This window comes from Pleurodeles waltl, chromosome 6 (assembly GCF_031143425.1).
Source record: "Pleurodeles waltl isolate 20211129_DDA chromosome 6, aPleWal1.hap1.20221129, whole genome shotgun sequence".
Lineage (NCBI taxonomy): Eukaryota > Metazoa > Chordata > Amphibia > Caudata > Salamandridae > Pleurodeles > Pleurodeles waltl.
Window position 1 is genome coordinate 1,604,410,634 of NC_090445.1, and position 21,813 is coordinate 1,604,432,446.

The following is a 21,813-nucleotide window of genomic DNA, read 5'->3' on the forward strand; positions in this document are numbered from 1 at the left end:
CTCTGAACAGTGTCTGGGAGGCTGTGGTTGCTGCTGCACGCAATGTTGATGGTGAACAGATCAAAACACTGACAGAATCCATGGATGGCAGGCTTTTGAGTGTCCTTGCAAAGAAAGGTGGCTATATTGGTCACTGATTTGTTTTTGTTTTGTTTTTGAATGTCAGAAATGTATATTTGTGAATGTTGAGATGTTATATTGGTTTCACTGGTAATAATAAATAATTGAAATGGGTATATATTCTTTTTTGTTAAGTTGCCTAATAATTATGCACAGTAATAGTCACCTGCACACACAGATATCCCCCTAACATAGCTAAAACTAAAAACAAACTAAAAACTACTTCCAAATATATTCAGCTTTGATATTAATGAGTTTTTTGGGTTCATTGAGAACATGGTTGTTGTTCAATAATAAAATTAATCCTCAAAAATACAACTTGCCTAATAATTCTGCACTCCCTGTATATATATCCAGAAAAATTACCCGACTTATCGAGGCTCAATACTGGCGGTCTTGATATGGGATCGGGAATCCCATAAAATATTTGCAAATTATTTCACCCAGTTGGACAAAAATCAAGACACCAGACAGACAGTTCAAAATATATTAAAGAAAGTTGAAAATGTTCTTCCACCCATATACTGATAAAAAGACAACTACAACCATCAAATTCAGAGTATTATTGGCTGAAGCACAGAACTCGATGAGGTCTTGCACATTCCTTGAGATAAGTGGTGGCTGTGAGATTCCTGTATGCACTTATCAAAGGACTGTTTGCAAAATGAACATACATGTGGACTTTAAGAGATTAAGAATTTGACTTTTTCGTGTACGCTTTTAATGACTGACTATGTTTATGATCATGTAGTAATTATGAAATACAGTTCAAACTTGCTGCTTTTTTTCTGTCCTACAGTCTCAACAAACAGGTGTGTACATATAAGCATTTGTTTAAATAAGAATTGGCTGCCTTGCGTTATAATGCAATGACTCTTTGTAATAGCACATAATGTTGCACGTTAGTGTGAGCCAGCCCAATGAATGTTACTGAAACACACACGAGAATCTACAGCATTTACATCTCCCATGCTCCTTTGCACCACCTATGCTGATGACATTCACCTGCTGGACCATCTCAGCAGCATCCAGGCAGACTCTCCTGCATCCTTTTGGACTCGATCTCTGCCAATACATTAAATCCCAACTATGATAAGATGTCGGCGCTTGTCTATGGTGGCTTCCTCCTGCATCTTAACCATCACTTCACGGCTAATTCAAAGAGGCTCCTTGCTACGCTGCCCTCAACATAGGTGTCCTGATTGACTCATCCTTTCCCTTTACCTCCTTTCAATAAATTGACTTCGACTTGTTATGTCCTTCTCAGTTCTCTGTGAAAAATTCTCAGCTAGAGGGATTTCATCTTGTCATCAACCCGTCATTTCTTTTAGGCTTGATTATGACCCCCCCCCCCCCCATATATATCTATGCCTGCCCAAACATCTTCACAGACGCCAAGTTGTCCAGAATGTGGTGGCTTGTCTTCTCCTTGGCCTGAGGAAATTGGTCCTGGTGTCCTCTTGCCTTGCTAATTTCCATTGGCTAACTACATCGAAAGGATTTTTGTGAACCACTTTGCATGGTACGCTTTAGCAATCCTCCTTACCTCCACTGCAAATTCATGTACAATCTGTTTGGTCTCCCTCTAAAGCACTTCTGCCAATTCCCCACTTTAGACATATCTGTACTGGTGGACATTCTTTCCAATACTATGCTACTTTTCTATTGAATTTCCTCCCCGAAGCTTCAGTTCACTTAAAGCCATCTTCGTTCCCCATGGAACATGGGGCCAAGCTTATTATTGCACCGTTTGTGAAAAGTGGTCGCAATTTGTAACCATGTGGAATTTTGCAAAGTAGCCTATATGCTAATAGGACAGTGGAAAAAAATCGAAATCAGACTGAGTCCCAAATCAACCTACCTAATTCATATTCCTTTGATAGGACACAAATTCCTAATCAAACTCTTTGGTCATAATCGCGGGAATAATGGCCTGCAAGGGTCGGCAGACACCATGTCTGTTATTATTTTTAATAAAGTATATTTTTTAAAGAAGCCTGTTTTCCTTAAGGTAAACAAGGCTGCTTTTAAATATGTATATAGCTATATATTTTTGAAACGTTTCTCTGAGAGTTGGCAGTGGCCCCTTTTCATGTAATCTGTTTACTGTCACACTACCATATTTATTCAAGGTTTATGCATCACTTTCAAGATGCCTGGCAGCCTGTTTAGCTGACTGGGGAGCTGCACATTTCTGGGGTCAAAGGATACCACCTTGGCAAATTCTGAGGTTAGCTGTTCCTAAAATGTGCTGCTCACAGACCTCTGCCCCAGCTTGTTCAGCAGTGGCACGTCTGTGGACTAGGATTGTCCTTGCCACTTACATCTGTGTTTGCTCTACACCTTTGAAGTATGCGAGGGTGCAAAAGGCATATTTGGTAGGCTCACGTGGCTTATTCTTTAGTTTGTGTGTGAGATATCAGTGCTAGCCTTTAAGAGATGGAACATTTTTGAAGTTTCTTTTTACTACTGTGAAATGCCCCGTTCTTCACTTCTTTATATTGTACAGTGCCCAATTGCCCTTTGGTGTAAAGGGTGTGGCCTATAAGCGTATTTACTGTTTGGTTTCTTCTCCACAGTACGTGAATGGTGGTTGCATGGAAGAACTCCTGGCAAGTAAAGAAGTTGTATTGAGCTGGAAGGATAAAGTTGACCTGGCATCAGACATCACAAGAGGGATGATCTATCTCCATTCGAAGAACATTTACCATCGTGATCTCAACTCGAAGGTATAATTCAGAAATACAGACAGATGGGGCTGGCAGGGTAATAACAGTCGGAGACAATGCCGAAAACGTTTAGTATGAAGAGCAGTTTGTGTGAAACTAACTTATACCACCTCCGCAGGTGCTTAGCATTTGTTGCTTGCATTGCAAATTTGGTAACCAGTCATGGCTTCGTACCGGGTTGCAGCCTCATATTGCCTTCAGGGCTGGCTTCCTATTAAGGTGATTGTAGACAGCCTTCAAAGATGCCACCAGAAGATGTTATAATGCAGCACCAGGTTATAGCAAGTGGTCCAACATGGTCTTGTTTAGAGAGGAGGGACAGCGAAAAAACAACATAAGTAATTTTGCCTGAGGTTCTAGAAAGTGGTGCACTGAAGTTTATTGCCTTGCGCTACAAACAGGCCTTAAGTTAAAGGAATGAGAAAGAGCAATTCAGTAATGAGGCTGTTTGGACAGGATGCCACTATTGTGTAGTGAAATGTTTCTAGTCGTTGCTTAGCTCAGCAGTCAGACCAACGTAGCTTTAACAGTGGCCGATTGCAATGTTATTTCCCCTGCTTCTGACCTCTGGTCACTTCCATCTCTGAAGATGCTGCTTGCCAGAGTGCACGTAAATCCTTTTTCCTACAGTTTTTACCAAACCAAAAGTGTGGGTGGCTGGTGGGGAGCTGCTGAAGAGGGCAATGTGCGTGTCCACTGTGCATAGGAGGCAATGTAAAGCATCATTGGCAAATTCAGTAAGTCTGGTTTGAATCTGCTTACTCGTGCAAACATCATTTCTGCAAGCCTGTATTTTCATTTATTAGTACATTAAAGCCGAACCTGTTATCTTTGCAAATAGTAAGAGTATCATACAACAGATCTGATCTTTTAAATTGATTTTAAATGACATTTGGTAGCTATATTAGTGAATATAAACTTAGCACTGAATAAAGTGTTAAAGTGGAGCCATAAAAGCAATGATTCATTATTGTTGTGCCTCAAGAAGGGCCCAAGTATGTTACAAGAGCAGCGATAGTAATTGGACAAAACCAAATATAAAGCCTTTTTTTTTTTTATCCCCCCAAAAAAAATTACAAACTAATATTCGTAGAAGGAGGTGCATCTGCACCCGGTAAAACCATAGATGAAGCGAGGCAAGAGCTACAGACACAGCCTGGTCCACGGTCCTGCCCTCCGGCACCACGGTTGAGCTGACAACATTTCCCTCAGTAAAGCCAAAGACTCCCCTCAGACGTCCTCCATACCCACTGTCTGACCCACACAGGCCACCTCACCATAGCCAGACGAAAAACGGCCCAGGCACTGACCTGTTAGACCAGCCCTTTTGGCACTGGCACATTGCCCAATGGGCCAGTCCGGTCCAGGGTTAGGAGTTAAAGTGTCTCTGAGGTGAGGGAAAGGGATCGAGTTATTTATATGCGTAAGCTAGGGATGGGTGTTGGTCATTGTGTAATGCAGTGGTGTGGTTGTGGTACATAAAGGGCATGGAGTAAGTGATGAGATTAGTGTCAAGGTTGGGGTGGCAGTTAGGGGTACCTTAAAGCATGGACGAGTGATTATATATATTGTTTTTTTACATATATATATATATATATATATATTTTTTAACAAATATACTCATTTTGGCATTTAAAGTACATTTCCAATTACTCAAATTGTATTAAATGTATTATAATTTTTCAACCTTTTGGTTTAAACTCTTCGTTTTTGTAATTTGAAATTTCAACATTCAGCATACATGCATGTTAGTGAAGTTGTCTGTAGAGTGAGGGGGTTTCCTGTTTTTGTAGGAGGAACTGAACTTGAAACTATTCACCAAAAACTTTGTGAACGAGAGTTATGGGTTATGCCATGGTATATCCTTGCAAGAGGCTCTGCTGAGGGAGTGTGGTTTGGGTACAGCTCTCCACCTGAACCACATCAGCTAGGGCAGTGTCGCCGTTTACAGGCGATTGATGAGTATTATGAATTATAGATTGTCTGATGAGTGCTTCTAACCACAGATTTGTCACCCTAGAATACTCTTCAGGTGCCAGATTGGATCTGGAAACTCTTTCATAGCAGTGCTCCGGCGTGCTGTTAGGTGGCATCATGTGACTCTGTTTAACGCCCCACCATTGTGGAAGTGATTGAGTGAAGCCGCATATTAGCACCATCCCTGCACGCTGATGTCAGTTCCTTTCTTTTCATGCCTACTGACATGGATTTAAAGCTCTGCTCCCAAATTTGTTGGCTTTCTGTCGACTTTTCAAATGATTTCACCCGTTTGCTAGGGAATGAACGACAGGTTTCAAGCCATTCTGTGACTGCAGGACCCAGATGTTGTTCATGGATCTGCAAAAGGTGTGTCTTTAGTGCCTGGGCACGATTCAAAGCAATAAGCATGCCCTATTCCACCTGAAGGAAATCTGAGATTAGGATGCAAAGCTGTTTGTCTCTGAACACAGGAAAGAAGTCATGGTGTTCAAGTGTTCAAGTGAGTCCTGCTCAAGTGAGTCACAGACAAACACCTGGTCCTGAGGTCATTGCTGTGACCAATTGACTTAGCAACACAAACTCTGCTTTGGAATGTTTTAAGGGCAGTGGAGCTATGGAACGCTTTTTGTGACTGTTGAACCTTGTCTAAGAGTTTCCACATTAGTTCAGGAAGTACTAAGGCCATTCCAGAGGGCTGGTGTATAGACAGAGACAATCTTCTCAACCTGTGCAGTAGACACACCCCTATCCTTTCAAGGCCGTGGACATGGGTCTGAAAGGCACTGTGTGGGCCAGCAGTGCATCAGTTTTACCATTCTTCTTTTACTGCTACAACAGTCACCAATCCACTTCAGTTTGCCCTGAGACACACATGCCCAACTGGTGGGTAGCAAGATGGTGACCCATTATGTCGAACAAAGTGATCATACAGATAATTCACAATGTATATGCCCTACAGTTTCTTTCTGCCCCACCTGCTATTCCTTCCACATCAGAGCAGATTTCAGATGAGCACCTTTCCATTTTAATTTGAGGAGGTGTTGTTGCTCTCCAATGGTGCACTGGAGAGGGTTCTGGACTTGGAGAGAGGAGGTGGTTGCTACTCTCACTATCTCTTATTTTTGAAGGAGGACTAAGGCCCCAGGAGTATCCTGGACCTTGAACGTCTGAATGCCTTTCTGCTTTGGACTGGGGCAACTGGATGGTGTCCTTGGACTTGCATGACTTGTATTGTTATGTACCTCTTCTGCAGTCCCACACATGTTATCTGTGGTTCAAGGTAGGCCAGGAGCATTTTCAGTATGCGATGCTGCCTCATGACTTCACCAGCACTTCTTTGGTGTTCAGGAAAGTGATTGCAATGGTTGCAACCAATCTTCGGAGATCAAAGATACCAATAGTCCTGTTCCTTGAAGTCTGGCTGTCAGTGCAAACCTCTTAGCATTATAGGGGTTCACTATCAACGAGCTGAAGACCCACCTGACTCCTTTGCAAAGGCTTCCATTCACTGGAGCAGATCTGAATACAGTGGAGTTCAGGGATTTCCCTCTGCAGCAAAGAGTTTGGGACATTTGGCCTATGATGCTGATGTTTCCTGATCAATCTTGGGTATGGGTGAGAGCGGCTCTAAAGCATGTTGGCCACTTAGCCCTATCCTTCCTCCTGGTCTGCTATACCACGTGGCACATGCAGGCCTCAGTTTCTGCAAGAACACTCTTTAGAAAGTGTATTCCGCCTGGAATGAAACATGGGACTCCTGTACCCCTTCACACAGTTGCCTTTCCTGCTTTCATTAGGGGCCAATGCACTTCTGCAATACCACTGGGATAGTTGGTGGCCATAAGAAATTTCAGCACAGATTTTCATCATAATGCTCTTTATGTTTCAATGCAAAAAAATTCTTAAACTGTCTTTTTTTTTTTATTCAGCTGCAGTTTACCACGGACACTGGGAAAAGTAATGAGTGAACCTCTCTCTTCAAACATGTTTCCACCAGCTTAGAAAGACTGTTTTTGCCAAAATATTGTTCACATGTTGAACCGTACTGCAAACATTACCCAGCTCTATTCAGCTGACTTTTAGCCCCTCGGTCAGCACCCCGCACAGACTCACGAATGGCTCTCCATTTAATGCAAGGTTCATGACTCACCATGAAATGATGTGCTCAGAAGTCATGAGCTGAGCAGTCCCCTTGCTGCTGTTTGGTGCTCCTCAGTGGAAAGTGTTGCTAGGGGAGTTACTTCCTGTCAGATCTCTTCTTCAGCAACCCTCACTGTGCTGCATTGACAGACAACATTTAAAAATAGACAGTACATCTCTGGAGGTGTCTACTTCATTTGCCAATTGCAATTATGTCAGTGTTTTTAATGTGAGTTGTTGGAAGATTGAAAGGTTGCATCAGCAGCAGTACGTTCCTTCCATGTTGGCAGGGGACTCTGCAAGGGGAGCGGGTAGGAGCCGGTTCACAACCATGAAATCATTTTTTATCTTGGGATATAGTAAGAAACACGCAAAAAAAATCTTGTTTCGAGATTTCTGTTTGCTATCTAGTCTTACGTAAGGGAGCAATTGATCTACGCAGAGTCCGCCTGCTCTGGTGGGAATGTTAAAGGTAATCCCAAATAAATATCCGTTCTTATGCTGTCTGTATCTCATGCATTAATTCAGAAATGTAGCGAGTTATATATTTTAACTTTAGACACCTCAAATGCTAAAAACACAGGTGCACAACTCTTCACGGAGGCAGTGCAACTCGTCGTGATACAGCCCCTGGTGCTAACTTTCACTAACCTTCATGACTGATAGCTCTCCAGTGTGAACAGTATAACTATTAGCTTGCCTCTTCTATCCTAAGAGTGTTGCTCCGCAAACTAAGAAAGTGCACAAAGGCAGATGTCGTCTCCTGTGGGGTTCATTGTTTGGCTTGCTGCTGCTCGGCATGAGTGATCAGTAGTCCGGTCCTTCCATAGCAGAATGTGCATTGCTCTTAAACATCACAGACATGTGAGCAGGACTGTATCTTCAGGTAACAATCGGAGAAGTGGCGACCAGGTCACGCTGAATTCTTGCTCAATCCCTGATCTGGTGTGCAAGATTTTCTAGCATCAGTCCTAGCATCAGTCATAGCTTGATACCAATCCAACATCTTAGAGGAGTCCAACATTCTCAATCTTTCCAACAGTATCTGCTTGGTGCCTAGAGCAATAGATTAGTCAACTTCTGTGTCCCCTTAGTGGCCCCAAGTCAACTCCCACCGCAGCAGGATGCTCGATGGCTGATCAGGGTATCCCACTCCCATGGTCTGGTATGTTTTATTGAGGACTGTGATACAAAAGTCTCTCATCTTTGGGAATTGCCATATGGTGTGAGATAGTGTATCCTTTGCTACACAATCTCTTCAAGGGGCAACCAGCTGGTCCAGGGCAAAATAATGTAGCTTTGCCAGGGGGATGTACCATCTAAATAGGATTTTCTGGTTGGTCTCATTCTCCTCTACACCAGTTGCCCCTTAGTTTAGTTGCTTTATAATGTGTCCCAGACCTCAGAATGGAATTTCCACATAGGATTCCTGTCCAACCTAAAAATTCCACTGTGGCAGGGTTTCCGCCATGTGGAGGATTCGGTACATTTTGAACACAAGGTGACGGTCTCCTCTGTCTGGAAAATGGTCTCAATCCGCATACGGCTTCTGGGTGCCCCGGTCTCACTGTACCTTTATTTTTTCCTTTGCTAAACAGGCTTTCGGCACATTTTTAAAGGTTTTTGCACCACGCAAATTTAATACCTGTTAGTAATGGAAAAAACAGTTTCTTTAACAATATTTTTTCAATTATGAAACACGAATATGTGTGTGTTGTAAGGTAGCTAAAATGTGTTGTCCAGATCACAAATATTGACTGTCTCTGCAACGTCACCACCTTTATCACAAAGTGTATCGCGCTATCCAAGATCCACATCACACAACATTAAGTGTTATGCTGTAGTGATGCACCCTTTGGTTATTTATTCCTCTAGGTCACTTACTGCCCAGTGTGCTTCGTTGCTTTCTCGGTGATGTCATGTTTACAGATATAACAATACCCGTATGTAGTGGCAGAAGTGTATGAGTGGTATTATAATTATTCAACAAAACATTAAGGTGGAAGTGTTGGCGAAAGAGGGAGGCATCCCTTAGAAATAACAACTCCCTACAGCTCCGGACGGGGAACCAAAAGCAGCACTGGCAAAAATGTTCAAACCAGCCCCACTTCCTTCCTCTCCTCTCTATGTCACTTTCCATCTGTTTACTCTCTCTGTCTTCTCTCTCTCTCTCCTTTGGTCGCTCGCTCTGCTGTCACTTTTTCTCTCTCTTAAAGCCCCCTATGTCTGCAGCACTGCTTAATTTGTAAATAAAAACGTGCCGTGCCCAAAGACCTCCTCTTAAACACGCGGCTGCTGCAATTAAATGTGCAGACACAGAACACTGAGGCAGCCTAATCCTGAAGCCATCTCGAGCCTCTTGAATCCATTCAAAGCCACTCACTGCCCCTTCTGCTCACTTTTACAGCTTTGTACCATTGTGACGCTTTTTCGTTTTTTATTTCCTCCATCTTTCCCATATGTGCAATAAATGCTTGGGGCAGAAGAATAAGCGCCGGCCCTCCAAAATAAGTGCCGGTGCTCAGCGCCGGAAACAAGCACAAATTAAGCACTGGTCTGCAGCAGTAAAACTTGGGAGTTTGGTGGAAAGTGAGAGAGGCAGCAGGATCAGCTTTCAAAACAGGTTTCAAATGGTTCCAGCCCACCGGGGAAATGCCCGGTGGAATAAAAGGCCTGTCCTGGGTCTGCACTGGCTCACCACGCTGCAGTGGCACTTAATTTGTACCTAAGCAAAATGAACAACTTGAACTAACTCCAGGGGCCAACAGTGCCCCATCATTCGCTGTATTGGGGACGGTCAGATCCGGGGTTCTTGTTGCATAGCCCCAGACAAACAAGTCAGATCAAACATCGGTTTTCTTTATAAGCCAGAGGCAAAGACTGTCTTTTAACCCGGGTGTAGTCAGTATGTGGGTTCCGTTTCCCTATCACGTTTGCACATTTGACTTTCAAAATCCAAATTTTGTTTGGAAGCAGTCAAACAAGGACTAACAACCCCAAGTGTCAGAGAACAGAGTGACGGCTTTTCAATTATTTAATTACATTTATATTTGCAGAGCTTTATCTATGCTGCTGAAACAAAACGCCCCAAACCGTCTGCAACGAACAGGTTGGAGCAAGCGCTCCTGCTGACAAAATCAGATAAAGTCAGTTTGTAAAGCCAGAGGGTGTGTCCAGATTTCACACCTTGCAAATACTCCACTAATGCGGACTCCTTTAAATCAAATAAAGTAATCACCAGTACTAAAATATATTGTCTGTTTACTCGATGGGATGATGGGATCGAACACCTTAAATCAGTGCTTCCTGCATTTTTTTTAGAACCACACCCAATTTTTAGAACAATAAACGTTTACCACTCACCTAGCTTAACGGACAGTAGGTGGGCTCATTTTTATTGTAATTAAAGCATAGTTTGGCAGTACACTGTCATTTACAGGCAGAACATTTTCTATTGAGATGGCCACTACATTTTCACAGGAATACAGTTTTCCTGATAAAACTATATAGCACACAAATGGTAATATGTGGAAATCTGGTTTCAGTAAATATGTATCATCTGTGCACCACTAAGTAAAGCATCTTGGTGTGTTTCCATCTTATTGAAATCTTTGTTTCCATCACACTTCAAAATTACAAAAAAAAAAGTGCTTAAGTTGTGCTTTCCTAACTACTTTATCTGTATAGCTCATTTACAGGTACTTATACATTTTGTTGTGTGTTACCCAAAAATGAAATCCTGTGGCCTTTCTGTTGACACTCCCTGTAACCCAGCAAGATGTCACATAATTATCTTTAGTTTTCTTTCTCTAATTGCAAAGGGGCTGGGTGTTGGATATATATGAAGACTCTACGGAAGGGAACAGGAGTGGATGTGTCCACTACAGATACCATGGTTAGAGTTCAGAGAATATTTTGTGTGTGCACCAATACAGTTATAAGTCAGTCGGTGTCCACCATGACTGTCCACATAGTCTGTAGTTTGAAATGGGCCATCCCTTCCAGACCTCTGAATATAAATATCTGATTGGTAAATTCTGAACTGTTTTCTCTTGAAATGGGATTCGTGCTATGGGAAATCCATTTAATTGTTGTAAGGCTATTGGTGTAGCTCATGAGTATGAGTAAAGTATTATGAATGGGGGCACATGACGGTGGGACTACTAACATCTCATTACAATTAAGTGAGTTTTACAAAGTGTGCAATTTAAAGCGGATGGTCCAGGCTCCACTACAGAGTTGAAGATAATGTAGTTAAAGAAGTGCCCCTTTGTCTGCCCAAGCTTACTCTTCATCCTAAGCTGAACAGGAAAGGAATCGATCACAAAACATTTTTTTATGGTGCTAATTTTTATCCTTGGTTAATAACAAAAGCTTGGCCCATACTCCTTTTACCACCGTATTATGAAAGCAGATTATAGATGTGGTAGTGTGTGACAAGAATACATGTGTATATTTGCTTTGCATTTTGTTGTTGTGGTGGTGATATGTTGTGTTGTTTTTTGTGCTGTTGTGTTTTTGTCCTGCATTATTGCATTGTGTTATTGGTGAGTAGAGCGATGGTTGTTGTGTTGAGCTTTTACATGTTTTGTTGTGTTTATGCCCTGTTATATTTTTTTGTGTTCTTTTGTTTTTTCTTATGTTTTGTGTATTTTTGCTCTCTGTGATTACTCTAGAAATGTCAACACACGCTGCTACATTCCCAGTCTAAAGTAGCACATGCCTTTAAAGTTCCAGTGACAAACCACCATTTCTATGATTTATTCATCAGTCCCCCCCAATAGAGTGTCCAGGAGTGTTTCCTAAATTAGCACAGTCAGTGCTCATTTTATGTTGTTGTGCCCTTGATGTACATATGTTCAGATGGTGATTTCAATACCCAAGCTTGTAGCGTCTCTTGGCTCTGGTGAGGTGTCTGACAACAGGACATTGTGCAATGACCAGTGATGGTACAAGGGTTGAGTAGTAATGAGTAGGGCACTTACCGGTAGTACCCTTGAAGCAGTGCATTCTGTTCCCATGAAAGAGTGATCAGGTGTTGTGAGGGGGTAGCGTCTGCTACCCCTGACTACCATTTGCTACCCCTTGCTCTGTGATTGCATCCCTTTTCTCAAGAGTTCGAAGACCTTGGCATCTAAAGTAAGCCGGGCACAAAATCCCATGTCTATTGGATATGGTCGCCATTATTTGCTTTTTCCCAAGTGCCTAAACTACAAATAAACTGCTATACAAGAGCTATGTGTGTGATATGGTCTCAACCTTGTGATGTCATCAGCAGTCAAAAGGTGATTGACGTCACTTCCCCTAAGCATTTTCCTGAATTACCTCCACGACAGCCATATTTTGATCTGGTATCCTTGATGATTCAAGACCAGTTTCGAATTTGCAGTGCAGCCAAGCCTTAGCTCTGTTTTTGCCATCCCTGTTTGCTGAAGGGCGCCTCTGCTTCCGGAGCAGGTGCACGACATCAAACACTCGCCAGCTCGCGCCGATAAGTGGGGCGGCATTAATGCCACGATTGCTGTCACTGCGAGTTCTCGCCTGAATGACAATGTCAACCAGGACACGAGAGCGAGTGGAATCTGATTTCCTACCATATAAGCGATCGCTTTTTATCATCACGACTAAAAGGTTCTCGGAGGCTGTAAAATATTTGATCTTCCGCTTCTGACGTCATGGCGCAGGGCTGCGTGCGCAGACAGGTCACCTTGGCTTTCCACGGTCTTGGTAACCTTTGCATCCGACGTTCAAAACTTATGTTTGTACAGTTGATTTGTTTTAATCACAAACTACGATGCTGTTTGCACGCCGAGCTTGTTCACTCAGAATTCTATCTTTGTTGTCCCTGTACTTTTTCCTCTGCTGATTGCTCCAGATACAGCCCTTCAGGGGGGGCCAATTCTGGCCCAATGTTAACGAATATCGGCAAGGCATGGGAGTCTCAGGGTCCCCCTTCACATTCTGCAGAGGAGCCCCGTCATTTCACGTTAAACCACTGTTTAGAGTGCCATCCAACCCCCCAAGGGCGGCCTTCTGTCTACATCACTATCTTTGAACCTAAGGCCAAGGTCTTGTTTGCGAAAATTCCAGAGTATGAGCTACTCACACCATAGTTGTTCGTTGGGCTTTAAAGTAATGAGTGGAGAAATGAGATGCTATGATAAACATAGGAAAGGCAAAGACAAACATTGAGTCCTGAAGACCTCAGGGAACCGTTTGTTTTCAGGCAGAGGAGAAACTGAGGCTCATTTTAAGAAAGGAACCAAGTACAGAATTAGCTTAAAGTTGACATCAGTCTAGGCTTCGATTTAGACCCTGGCAAAAGAAGTCAGTAGCCGTCATCTGGCAAAGGTCTTCCATCCAACCCGAACACGAATATTAAAAGACAGGCGCAGAGGTGACTATTCTACTGGTTGGGTATCAGAAAGTCCCCTCTGCCAGCAGCTTGACATACTTCTGGCATCATGGAACTGGTTGGTGGTTCTCTCTGGGCAGTTTCAACAAAGCCACGTGGTGGGGCAGAATGGCAGTGGCGTGGCACCTGTGACCCCTGAGACGGTGGCAGCATCCTGTGTCTTCAGGGTATCGCAGAACTTGTCCCTGGTCACCCGTAGATGCGTGGCAGGCTGGGGGACAATCCTTAACCCCGAGGAGGAGGACACAGGCCCCAGGTCTCCTGAGTAAGATTTAGGATTACCCTTCCTAGGTTGCGCAAGTAGCACATTTTAAAATGGAAATCTTTAAATAGTTTAAAACATGGAGATCGTTAGCATTCTCTTATTGTGGGGGTAGATTTGCACTCAGGGAACATAAGCCTAGTGACCCCCGGTCTCTGGGATTTCCCTGGTCCCAGCAGTGTGAAGGCAGTCTCTCTTAGCGATGGCTATCAGCCATGAAAGTCTTGTGCGGTATGCAAAATGCTGGAATTTGGTCTATATCTTTTCCGCCCTTGGCTCGGAATTGAGACTGATCTACTGCTTCCTTGGTGATCAAAATAAGCACAAAGCCAAAAGCACATTTGCTTTTAGAAGCACAGCGAGAGGCTGGGCAATGCTAACTGCAGTCATCATGAAGGTAATTACATTACCCTTGCACCTGGCAGAGCACTTCAGAGCAACTTCCCCAGCAGGGAAATCTGCATCCCACACCAACCTGCTCTGCAGGGTTTCCCTGGTGCTCTAGCAGGCGGGCATCTCACACGGGCACCCCTGCTTGGAAAGCTGCTATGAAGAGTGCCGTGAAGGCTACTCAGTGTAGTTAACTTAATGTAAGTATCAATAGGGTCATTTGTCTGGCCACCCACAGTACTGGATGGCACAATAATGGTTCGTTCTGTGCATTCCTCACTGGGCGGCACAAAGAATTCTTGTTCTGCCAGGCGTTTATCAGTCTGGTGCAGGCGGATGTGGCACGGTGGAATTGCCAGATGTTTTGCATCCACTTACTGCAGATATATATATTTTTTAAAGAAACGTTGTTGCCACCCCTCATCAACTGCGTGTTGTGCCAGTTTGCCTTAGAGGACATCCATCCCCCAAACATTCTCCCTCCCCTGTTTGGATGCCTGTGGTTGAGGGGTAATCTAGCAAGCACGCATAGCAGAAGGATGGCTCTCAGTGGTAGAGTTCAGTTTGAGTGGATTCTTTGCCTCTAAAGATGGATTGCATACTTCTAGATTTGCTGCATTTGCCACATCGTCCATCATCTGCTAAATAATATGCAGTATTTAACAAAAAAAAATTCTACCTTGGTCAGATCAAAAGTTACAAAAACTATGGCGACTTAGCTTCCTGTGCAGTGGAAGGCTTTTCACAAAAGCTGACCTGTCATCTTTCAGTTGCTTGTTCCTGTGTTTGGGTGTTAAATTGTTACTAATTAAGGTGAACTATTTTCTCAGGAACTGTTACCTGATGCAAAAATGACAAAATAATGAACTAATACCATCACAACCTGGTACAGTGCACCACATAATTTGACTTTTCTTGCTGCATAGTTTAGTCAATCCTGCTGCATAATTTGGTCTGCCTCTGCCACATAATTCCAGTGACCTTGACTATGACCAAGGTCCTCATCATAAGCGAAAGCAAATGCTCTTTGACCGTTCAGCAGACTGAAGGTGGATTGGCATAACTTTGGCGCCCTCTACTGGGGACTTCAACATGTGTTTCTTAACTGGTGAGAGTCCATGATACCTGTGAGTTTAACAGATTGCTAGATGAAAGATGTTTTGGGTAGAATCTGCTGAATGTACATAGTTTTCTTGTTTAAAAAACCTTTCTATTTTCATTGACATTAGGACCCTTTTTTATCATCGTGTGCTAAATGGCTACACTAGTTAGATGATAATGGTACCGAATGTGCCAAATAATTTGCATTTCCTCCTTGCTCAATTGACACTTCATCTGCCACATAATTTATTCAGCCATGCCTCATAATTTGGTCTCCCACTACATCGCAATTTTAGTGGCCCTGAATATACAGGCACATATATGTTGTAAAGTAAATGCAGTTGCATTGTTTGCTTTTTAAATGTAAATTATGGACACTAATCAAATGTGAATTCTGATTTTGGCAAGGGATGCTTTAAAAAAATAATACATTAATTACTTTATAGAACTCTTTTACGTTGTTTGTTATTCATCTAAGGGACTCTTTTCCCTTTATTCACAGAATTGCCTCATTCGGGAGTCACAGAGGGGGCGAGAGGCACTAGTGACAGATTTTGGCCTGGCCCGAGAAGTGGTTGAAGTGCCCGTCAAGGATGCAGAGCGGAAACTATCACTTGTGGGTTCTGCCTTCTGGATGGCACCAGAGATGCTGAGGGGCGAGCCGTATGACCGAAAGGTATATATTTGCACTCTGTTGATCAGAGGGTGCTGAGGAAAAGTGTAATGGATCTGAACCCCAACTAGTAGTTCGACTAGATCATCCTTTCCAGATAAGTGGTAAACCTTTTAGCTAAACTACTCTGTCAATGAGTTCTGCCCTTTAAAATGTAGCACTTTTTCTCCCTTGCCTTGGTTCTACCCAAAACAGAGCCCTTAGAAGACTCCCCGAGTCTCTCCTGCCTCCCCAGAAGATATGCAATCTTAGTGGTCAAGAAGAAAGAAATTAAAGTGGAGGTTCTCGTAGTCAAAGAGGTAACTGATTCCTTTCTGGTTCACCGCCCGTAGTGTCAAAGTTCGGCATCGTAGGGAGTTATAGGGACGCAGTTGCTCTATAACCTGCCCAGTGCAATATCATTTCTTATTCCCTTGCGTTATCAAAGGCAAGAGTCGGTGGCTGCGGTATTGCCAGAGAGTGTGGAAGCAAAAACAGTACCCCAATTTTTAGGACACCCTAAAATTCTGGTATCAGGGAAAGTTCATGGAAAATTCTGTTTCACAACAGTTTAAATAAACCAATACACCAGCTTGATTTCACTCTGCAAAGCTTGAGAGGAAAGAAGATCCACAGGGGTACATGATGGGAGTGAAAAGTTCCAGGAGTGAGTGAATGACAGAGACAGCATCCATCTTGTCCAAGATGAAGTTTTCCAAAAAATGTGTCATAACTAAATTACATTAATAAACACACTTCTGCATATCATATTAAGCTTGTTTCAGCTGTAATAATATTCACCCATCACATGCATACTGAATCCGCCATAAAAATCATTATTATGTATTATTATTTATTGCACAAAAATATAAATTGAAAAAAACCTACCACAAGAGAAAAACAACCCTGTGTTCTACTCCTGTAATCTTATGTTCAAGGGTATGGTTTAAGACGATGTATGAATATGTATGGTATTTGTATAACGTGAACTAGAAGCAAAAGTAGCGCTGTATAGGATAAAATAGGTTAAAAAGCAAGTATACAATGAATTGATGCTAGGAACAGGAGCTGGTTATTGGAATTGTTGTTGCATTGTGCTCTTTAAAGCGGGGAGTCTTCATCTCTCCCCTAAATTGGAGCAGTCTTGGGGTGGTCCTGATGGATACATGGATGTTGTTCTAGTTCCTGAGGCATAGATGGTAAAGACCCGTTGGCTTTCTTTTTTTTAACACATTGTTTGTTCTGCAGTCTGATGTACTAGTTGCAGACGTGCCAAGAATAACCAGCGATGGTGAGCTTGTCAACAAGATAAGTGAGGTGTTAGCCTTGATGGCTTTGTAAATGAAGCAGCTTGTTGTGAAGATGGAGCCTGAACTACCCCCTAAATAAGACTTTATGTAAAATATAAAGAATTTATTTTTACATGGCAGTTCTGCCTCTGTTTACTTTAATTATCAGTCACAACTCATTTAGTCAGCTCTCAAATACATTTCAAGTGATTGAAATGTATTCAAAAAAAGTAAACGTAAGACAAACAGGTGAAAAAACTTTTTTTTGACTGATTACAACTTTTTTTCCAGTCTTGACATAACTCTACTGGTCATGCCATTAAAATACAAGTGGCAACCCTAATGTCCAGTGCAAGCTACCTTCTTGTTATGTTCTTCGCCTTACCACACCAAGCTCACATCTCCTCTTTCCTCCTATTCTAAGCTTTTCCCAACCGAATCAGGCCTTTTTGACTCCCTTAAGCCCCACTCAGACAGATAATGACATACTACCTGCGTTGGATGGGCCATAGGAGAGGTGAGACTCTGCACGTTTCACGCCATGCTGACCCAGGCCATGGCCCTGACAAATATTTCTTAAAAACAAACATTGGCAAAGCCAATAGGTGTTGCCTGTGCCGGATCTATTGGGTTTGCCAATGTTTTCTTTACATGTTGGATAGCAGTTGAGATCCTGTACAACATAGCTTAAAGTAAGAAAAAAATCGCTATGATGCAGTAAAAAAAAAAACATTATGCCACAGCCAGATTTGACCTCTTATTAGTGTTTTTTTTACTTTAAGTAATGTTGCAAAACCTAAAAAGACAACATATGAAAGTTTGACAACCCACACAGTATCCACCCAAAGCATATCAATGGAAAGTGCAGCATGGACTACCATCTCAACATCAGAGGAACAAATGAAAACTTGTAAATGCTCTCAGAGCTGGAAAGTGCCCCACGTCCAGAAAGCACCACACCCCCTCAGCAACCAGGTCCGAGGTGGTGTCATTCAGTTCCACCACCTTGATGCTTGATCCTTCCCAAGTAAGTCGCTGACCTGTGCCCTGACCACAGCCCTTGGTATCTTCTATGGATGCAAGTGTCTAGCATGACACAAACGGGTATCTTCCACTCCCAGATCTAGGCCAGATCTAATGATGCAGCCTACCCCAGGGAGTTGTTAGGAAAGTGCTGCTAATGGATGCCAAGTGTAAACACCAGTAGACCAATTATGACTTGCACACACTCTGCCATCCCACGCTCCCTGCGAGCTTGGCAAGCTTGTATGGACAAAGAGAAGACACCTCCAGAAAGAGCCAGGAAATGTAGTATTTTTTAAATTGAGACACCCATTAGCGACAATAACGAGTAAATATTGTGAACAGGCCTGGCTCCTGAACTACAGCTCCTGGAATGCCCAATACTGTGAAGCGTGCCATCCCAAAATGCGAGTGAGGACAAGTACAATAATATAAGTTTACAGTAAAATAGCTGTGCGCAGCAAATGTGTTCAAATGTACAGACCATTGGATGGGGGCATTGAAGTGGGTGGTTAGGAGATCACGGACAGCACAGGGGTATGCATAACAAAAACAACAAAGTGGGAGGGGGGCAGGGGTATAGATGGAATGCTCGTTTGTATATAAAAAAGTACCTGCATAGTGAAGTAGCCAGTGGAAGGACACTGGCCAGTAATCATTGGCCAGTGACAGGAAGCGCTGTGCAGGTGAAACCTAACAAAGTTGCTCAGTTCCTCCCAACATATTTGGAGGCAATGAGCGCTGGCGATTTACAGCCACCCCAGTGCAGTGGATTCTAAATTTGGTTATGTGCCAACAAATTAAATATCGAAGTGGAACTGTATCTAATCTAAAAAAGAAAACACAAGGGTTTGGAGCAAAGGGGTAAAACTATCAACAGCAGGATACTTCACAGAGCTGAATAGGACTATGATAATTTAGAGGAGGCAGAGGAAGATTGCTGTTGGCAGGTTTAAAGCTCCAATAAATGGTTGGTCAGCTACAGTTACATATTTCAATGCTGTGTTAAAGGCACACAGTTTGTTATAACACCCTGAGATATTCTCAAGTGCCTTATGTGCAGCTATTGCAACTCAATCTCAAAGTAAATATAATGGGAATATAATTAAGTCTTAGAATATGGACAAGGACAGAGGGACAGCTGATGACACAGACTAGCTTTTAAAAGGCATGGAATCTTTATCTATTAATTTGGTAGACAAAAAAATGAAATTGTCAGTAGACTGGTAACAGCTTTCACATTTCTGCAAGATCAAAAGTTGACATAATGTACAAGCCTCTAACTTCCATTCACAGTTCTTGGCCTTGTCCTTCCTTACAGCGGAGGTTAAAACACCATATTAATCTGCTTCCCCTTGGAAGGGGTCTCTCTTGTGGGACTCATCAGGGGGCACAAAACATTTGTCCTCTTTACCATTTTACCACAAAAAAACAGTTAAACTCCGTTCCCTTGTCAAGGTGGACACCCTTCTCAAGGTCTTTTGCAGCATCTTCAACACTAACACGCAAAATAAGGTTACTTTGCCAATCACCCAGGGAAACTTGTAGCCCAGACTAACTACAGAAATGCTGTAAAGAAAAGATAAGTAGGAAATATTCACTGAGAATATGCCAGCTCCCCTCCCCCAGTACCAGATTAGCCCCTTCTCTTCTGCAATTTAAGAAGGAGTTGAACTACCTATGCAGAAAATTCCATCCCCAGAAAGTTCCACTGTCAGAAAATTCCATTGCTAACCCATCTGGAACTGCCAGGCCCAAAAGAATAACTCTTGGATCTTAATCTGTCAGCATACCAAGGAGAAGTGCTACCTGTTTCATTTATCAATTGTTGGTTTACCTTTCAGCATTGCCCAAGGAAGGATTTATCTGGTACCTTCTAATTTATTTTCTTCATAACACATCATTCCCCATAATCACCCCACTCAGGACTGTGTTTAGAAGGAATACATTTTCCATGTGCATTCATGGAATTATTTTGTGACCATCTTACTATGGAGATTCTTCTGAGGTTTGTTGGATCTTTGCTGTATCATCAATCAAAGCATTTGTAAAGTGCACTACTCACACATGAGGGTCTTAAGGCACGGGGGGTTCTGCTACTGCTTGAACAGCCAAGTCTTGAGGTGTCTCCTGAAAGTAAGTAGGTCCTGTGTCTGTCTCAGGTGGATGGGAAGAGTGTTCCACTTCTTGGGGGCGAGGTGGGAGAATGATCTGTCACTGACGGTCGTTCTGTGGATGTGTGGGATGGTGGTGAGGGCAAGGTCAGCAGAGCGAAGCTGTCGGGTCGGGGTGTAGAAGGAGAGCCGTCTATTGAGGTATGCTGTTGTGCAGTGCCTTGTGAGCGTGGGTGAGGAGTTTGAACGTGATTCTCTTGTTGACAGGGAGCCAGTGCAGGTCTCTCAGGTGGGCTATGATGGGGCTGTGGCAGGGGATGTCCAGGATGAGGCGTGCAGAGGCTTTTTGTATGCGTTGCAGTCTTTTCTGGAGTTTGGTCGTGGTTCCTGCGTAGAGGGCATTGCATCGTCCAGTCTGCTGCCTAGGAGGGCTTGGGTGACCCTCCTTCTGGTTCCATTGGGGATCCATTTGTAGATCTTCCAAAGCATGCAGAGGGTGTTGAAGTAGGAGGAAGAGATGCATTGACTTGCTGGGTCATTGAAAGCGATGAGTCCAGGATGAATCCCATGTTGCGTGCGTGGTCGCTGGGTGTGAGAGCGATTCCCAGTGTGGCAGGCGACCAGGAGTCATCCCACGGTGGAGCCGAGGTTGAGGACCTCCATTTTGTCAGAATTCAGTTTCAGGCAGCTGTTCTTCATCCATTCGGCAATGGCCTTCATTCCTCCGTGGAGGTTGGTTTTGGCGGTGATGAGGTCCATGGTGAGGGAGAGGATCAGCTGGGTGTCCTCAGCGTATGAGACGATGTTGAGGTTGTGAGATCGGACGATGTTTGCGAGCGGAGCCATGTAGACGTTAAAGAGAGTCAGGCTTGGGGACGATCCCTGGGGTACGCCGCAGATCTTGGTGGCTACAGAGCGGAATGGAGGGAGGCGGGCTCTCTGGGTTCTGCAGGTAAGGAAGTAGGTAATCCAGTCCAGGGCTCTGTCACGGACCCCTGCGTTGTTGAGGGGCGTGCGTGGGGTGTGGTGGCAGATGGTGTTGAACGCGGCCGAGAGGTCCAGGAGGATGAGGGCTGTGGATTTGCCGTTGTCAAGTATGGCCCTGATATCGTCGGTGGCGGTGATGAGGGCTGTTTCAGTGCTGTGGTTGTTGCAGAATTCGGATTGGGACGGGTCCAGAGTGTTTTTCTCCTCGAGGAAGCGGGTCAGTTGTTTGTTGACAATGTTGTCTATGACTTTTGCCAGAAAAGGGAACAGGGAGATGGGCAGGAAGTTCTTGAGGTCCTTTGGGTCTGCCTTGGATTTCTTGAGGAGGGCGTTGATCTCGGCGTGTTTCCAGCTCTCTCGGAAGGTGGCGGTCACAAAGGAACTGTTGATGATCTTCCAGAGTTGGGGTGCCATGACAGAGTTCGCTTTGTTGAAGATGTGGTGAGGGCAAGGGCCGGATGGTGAGCCGGAGTGGATGGTGTTCATGGTTTTGATGGTGTTGTAGTCGTTGACGTGGTTCCAGGAGAGCAGGAGGCTGGTGTGGCTGGGGGGCGGTGAGTCTGTGATGTTGGTGGTTGACGGGGGGTCTGGGTATTGAAGCTGTCATGGATG

At 43.6% G+C, this 21,813-nt stretch overlaps 1 protein-coding gene across 1 annotated transcript in view; it reads left to right on the forward strand.

The window, feature by feature from the left end:
• The window catches only part of LOC138301219 (dual specificity testis-specific protein kinase 1-like), a 239,477-nt gene that overhangs the window by 200,720 nt on the left and 16,944 nt on the right, over positions 1-21,813 (forward strand). Inside the window, exons 5-6 of the mRNA XM_069241461.1 lie at positions 2,700-2,849; positions 15,639-15,812. Coding sequence (XP_069097562.1) covers positions 2,700-2,849; positions 15,639-15,812 — 324 coding nt within the window. The remainder of the gene's footprint in view (positions 1-2,699; positions 2,850-15,638; positions 15,813-21,813) is intronic.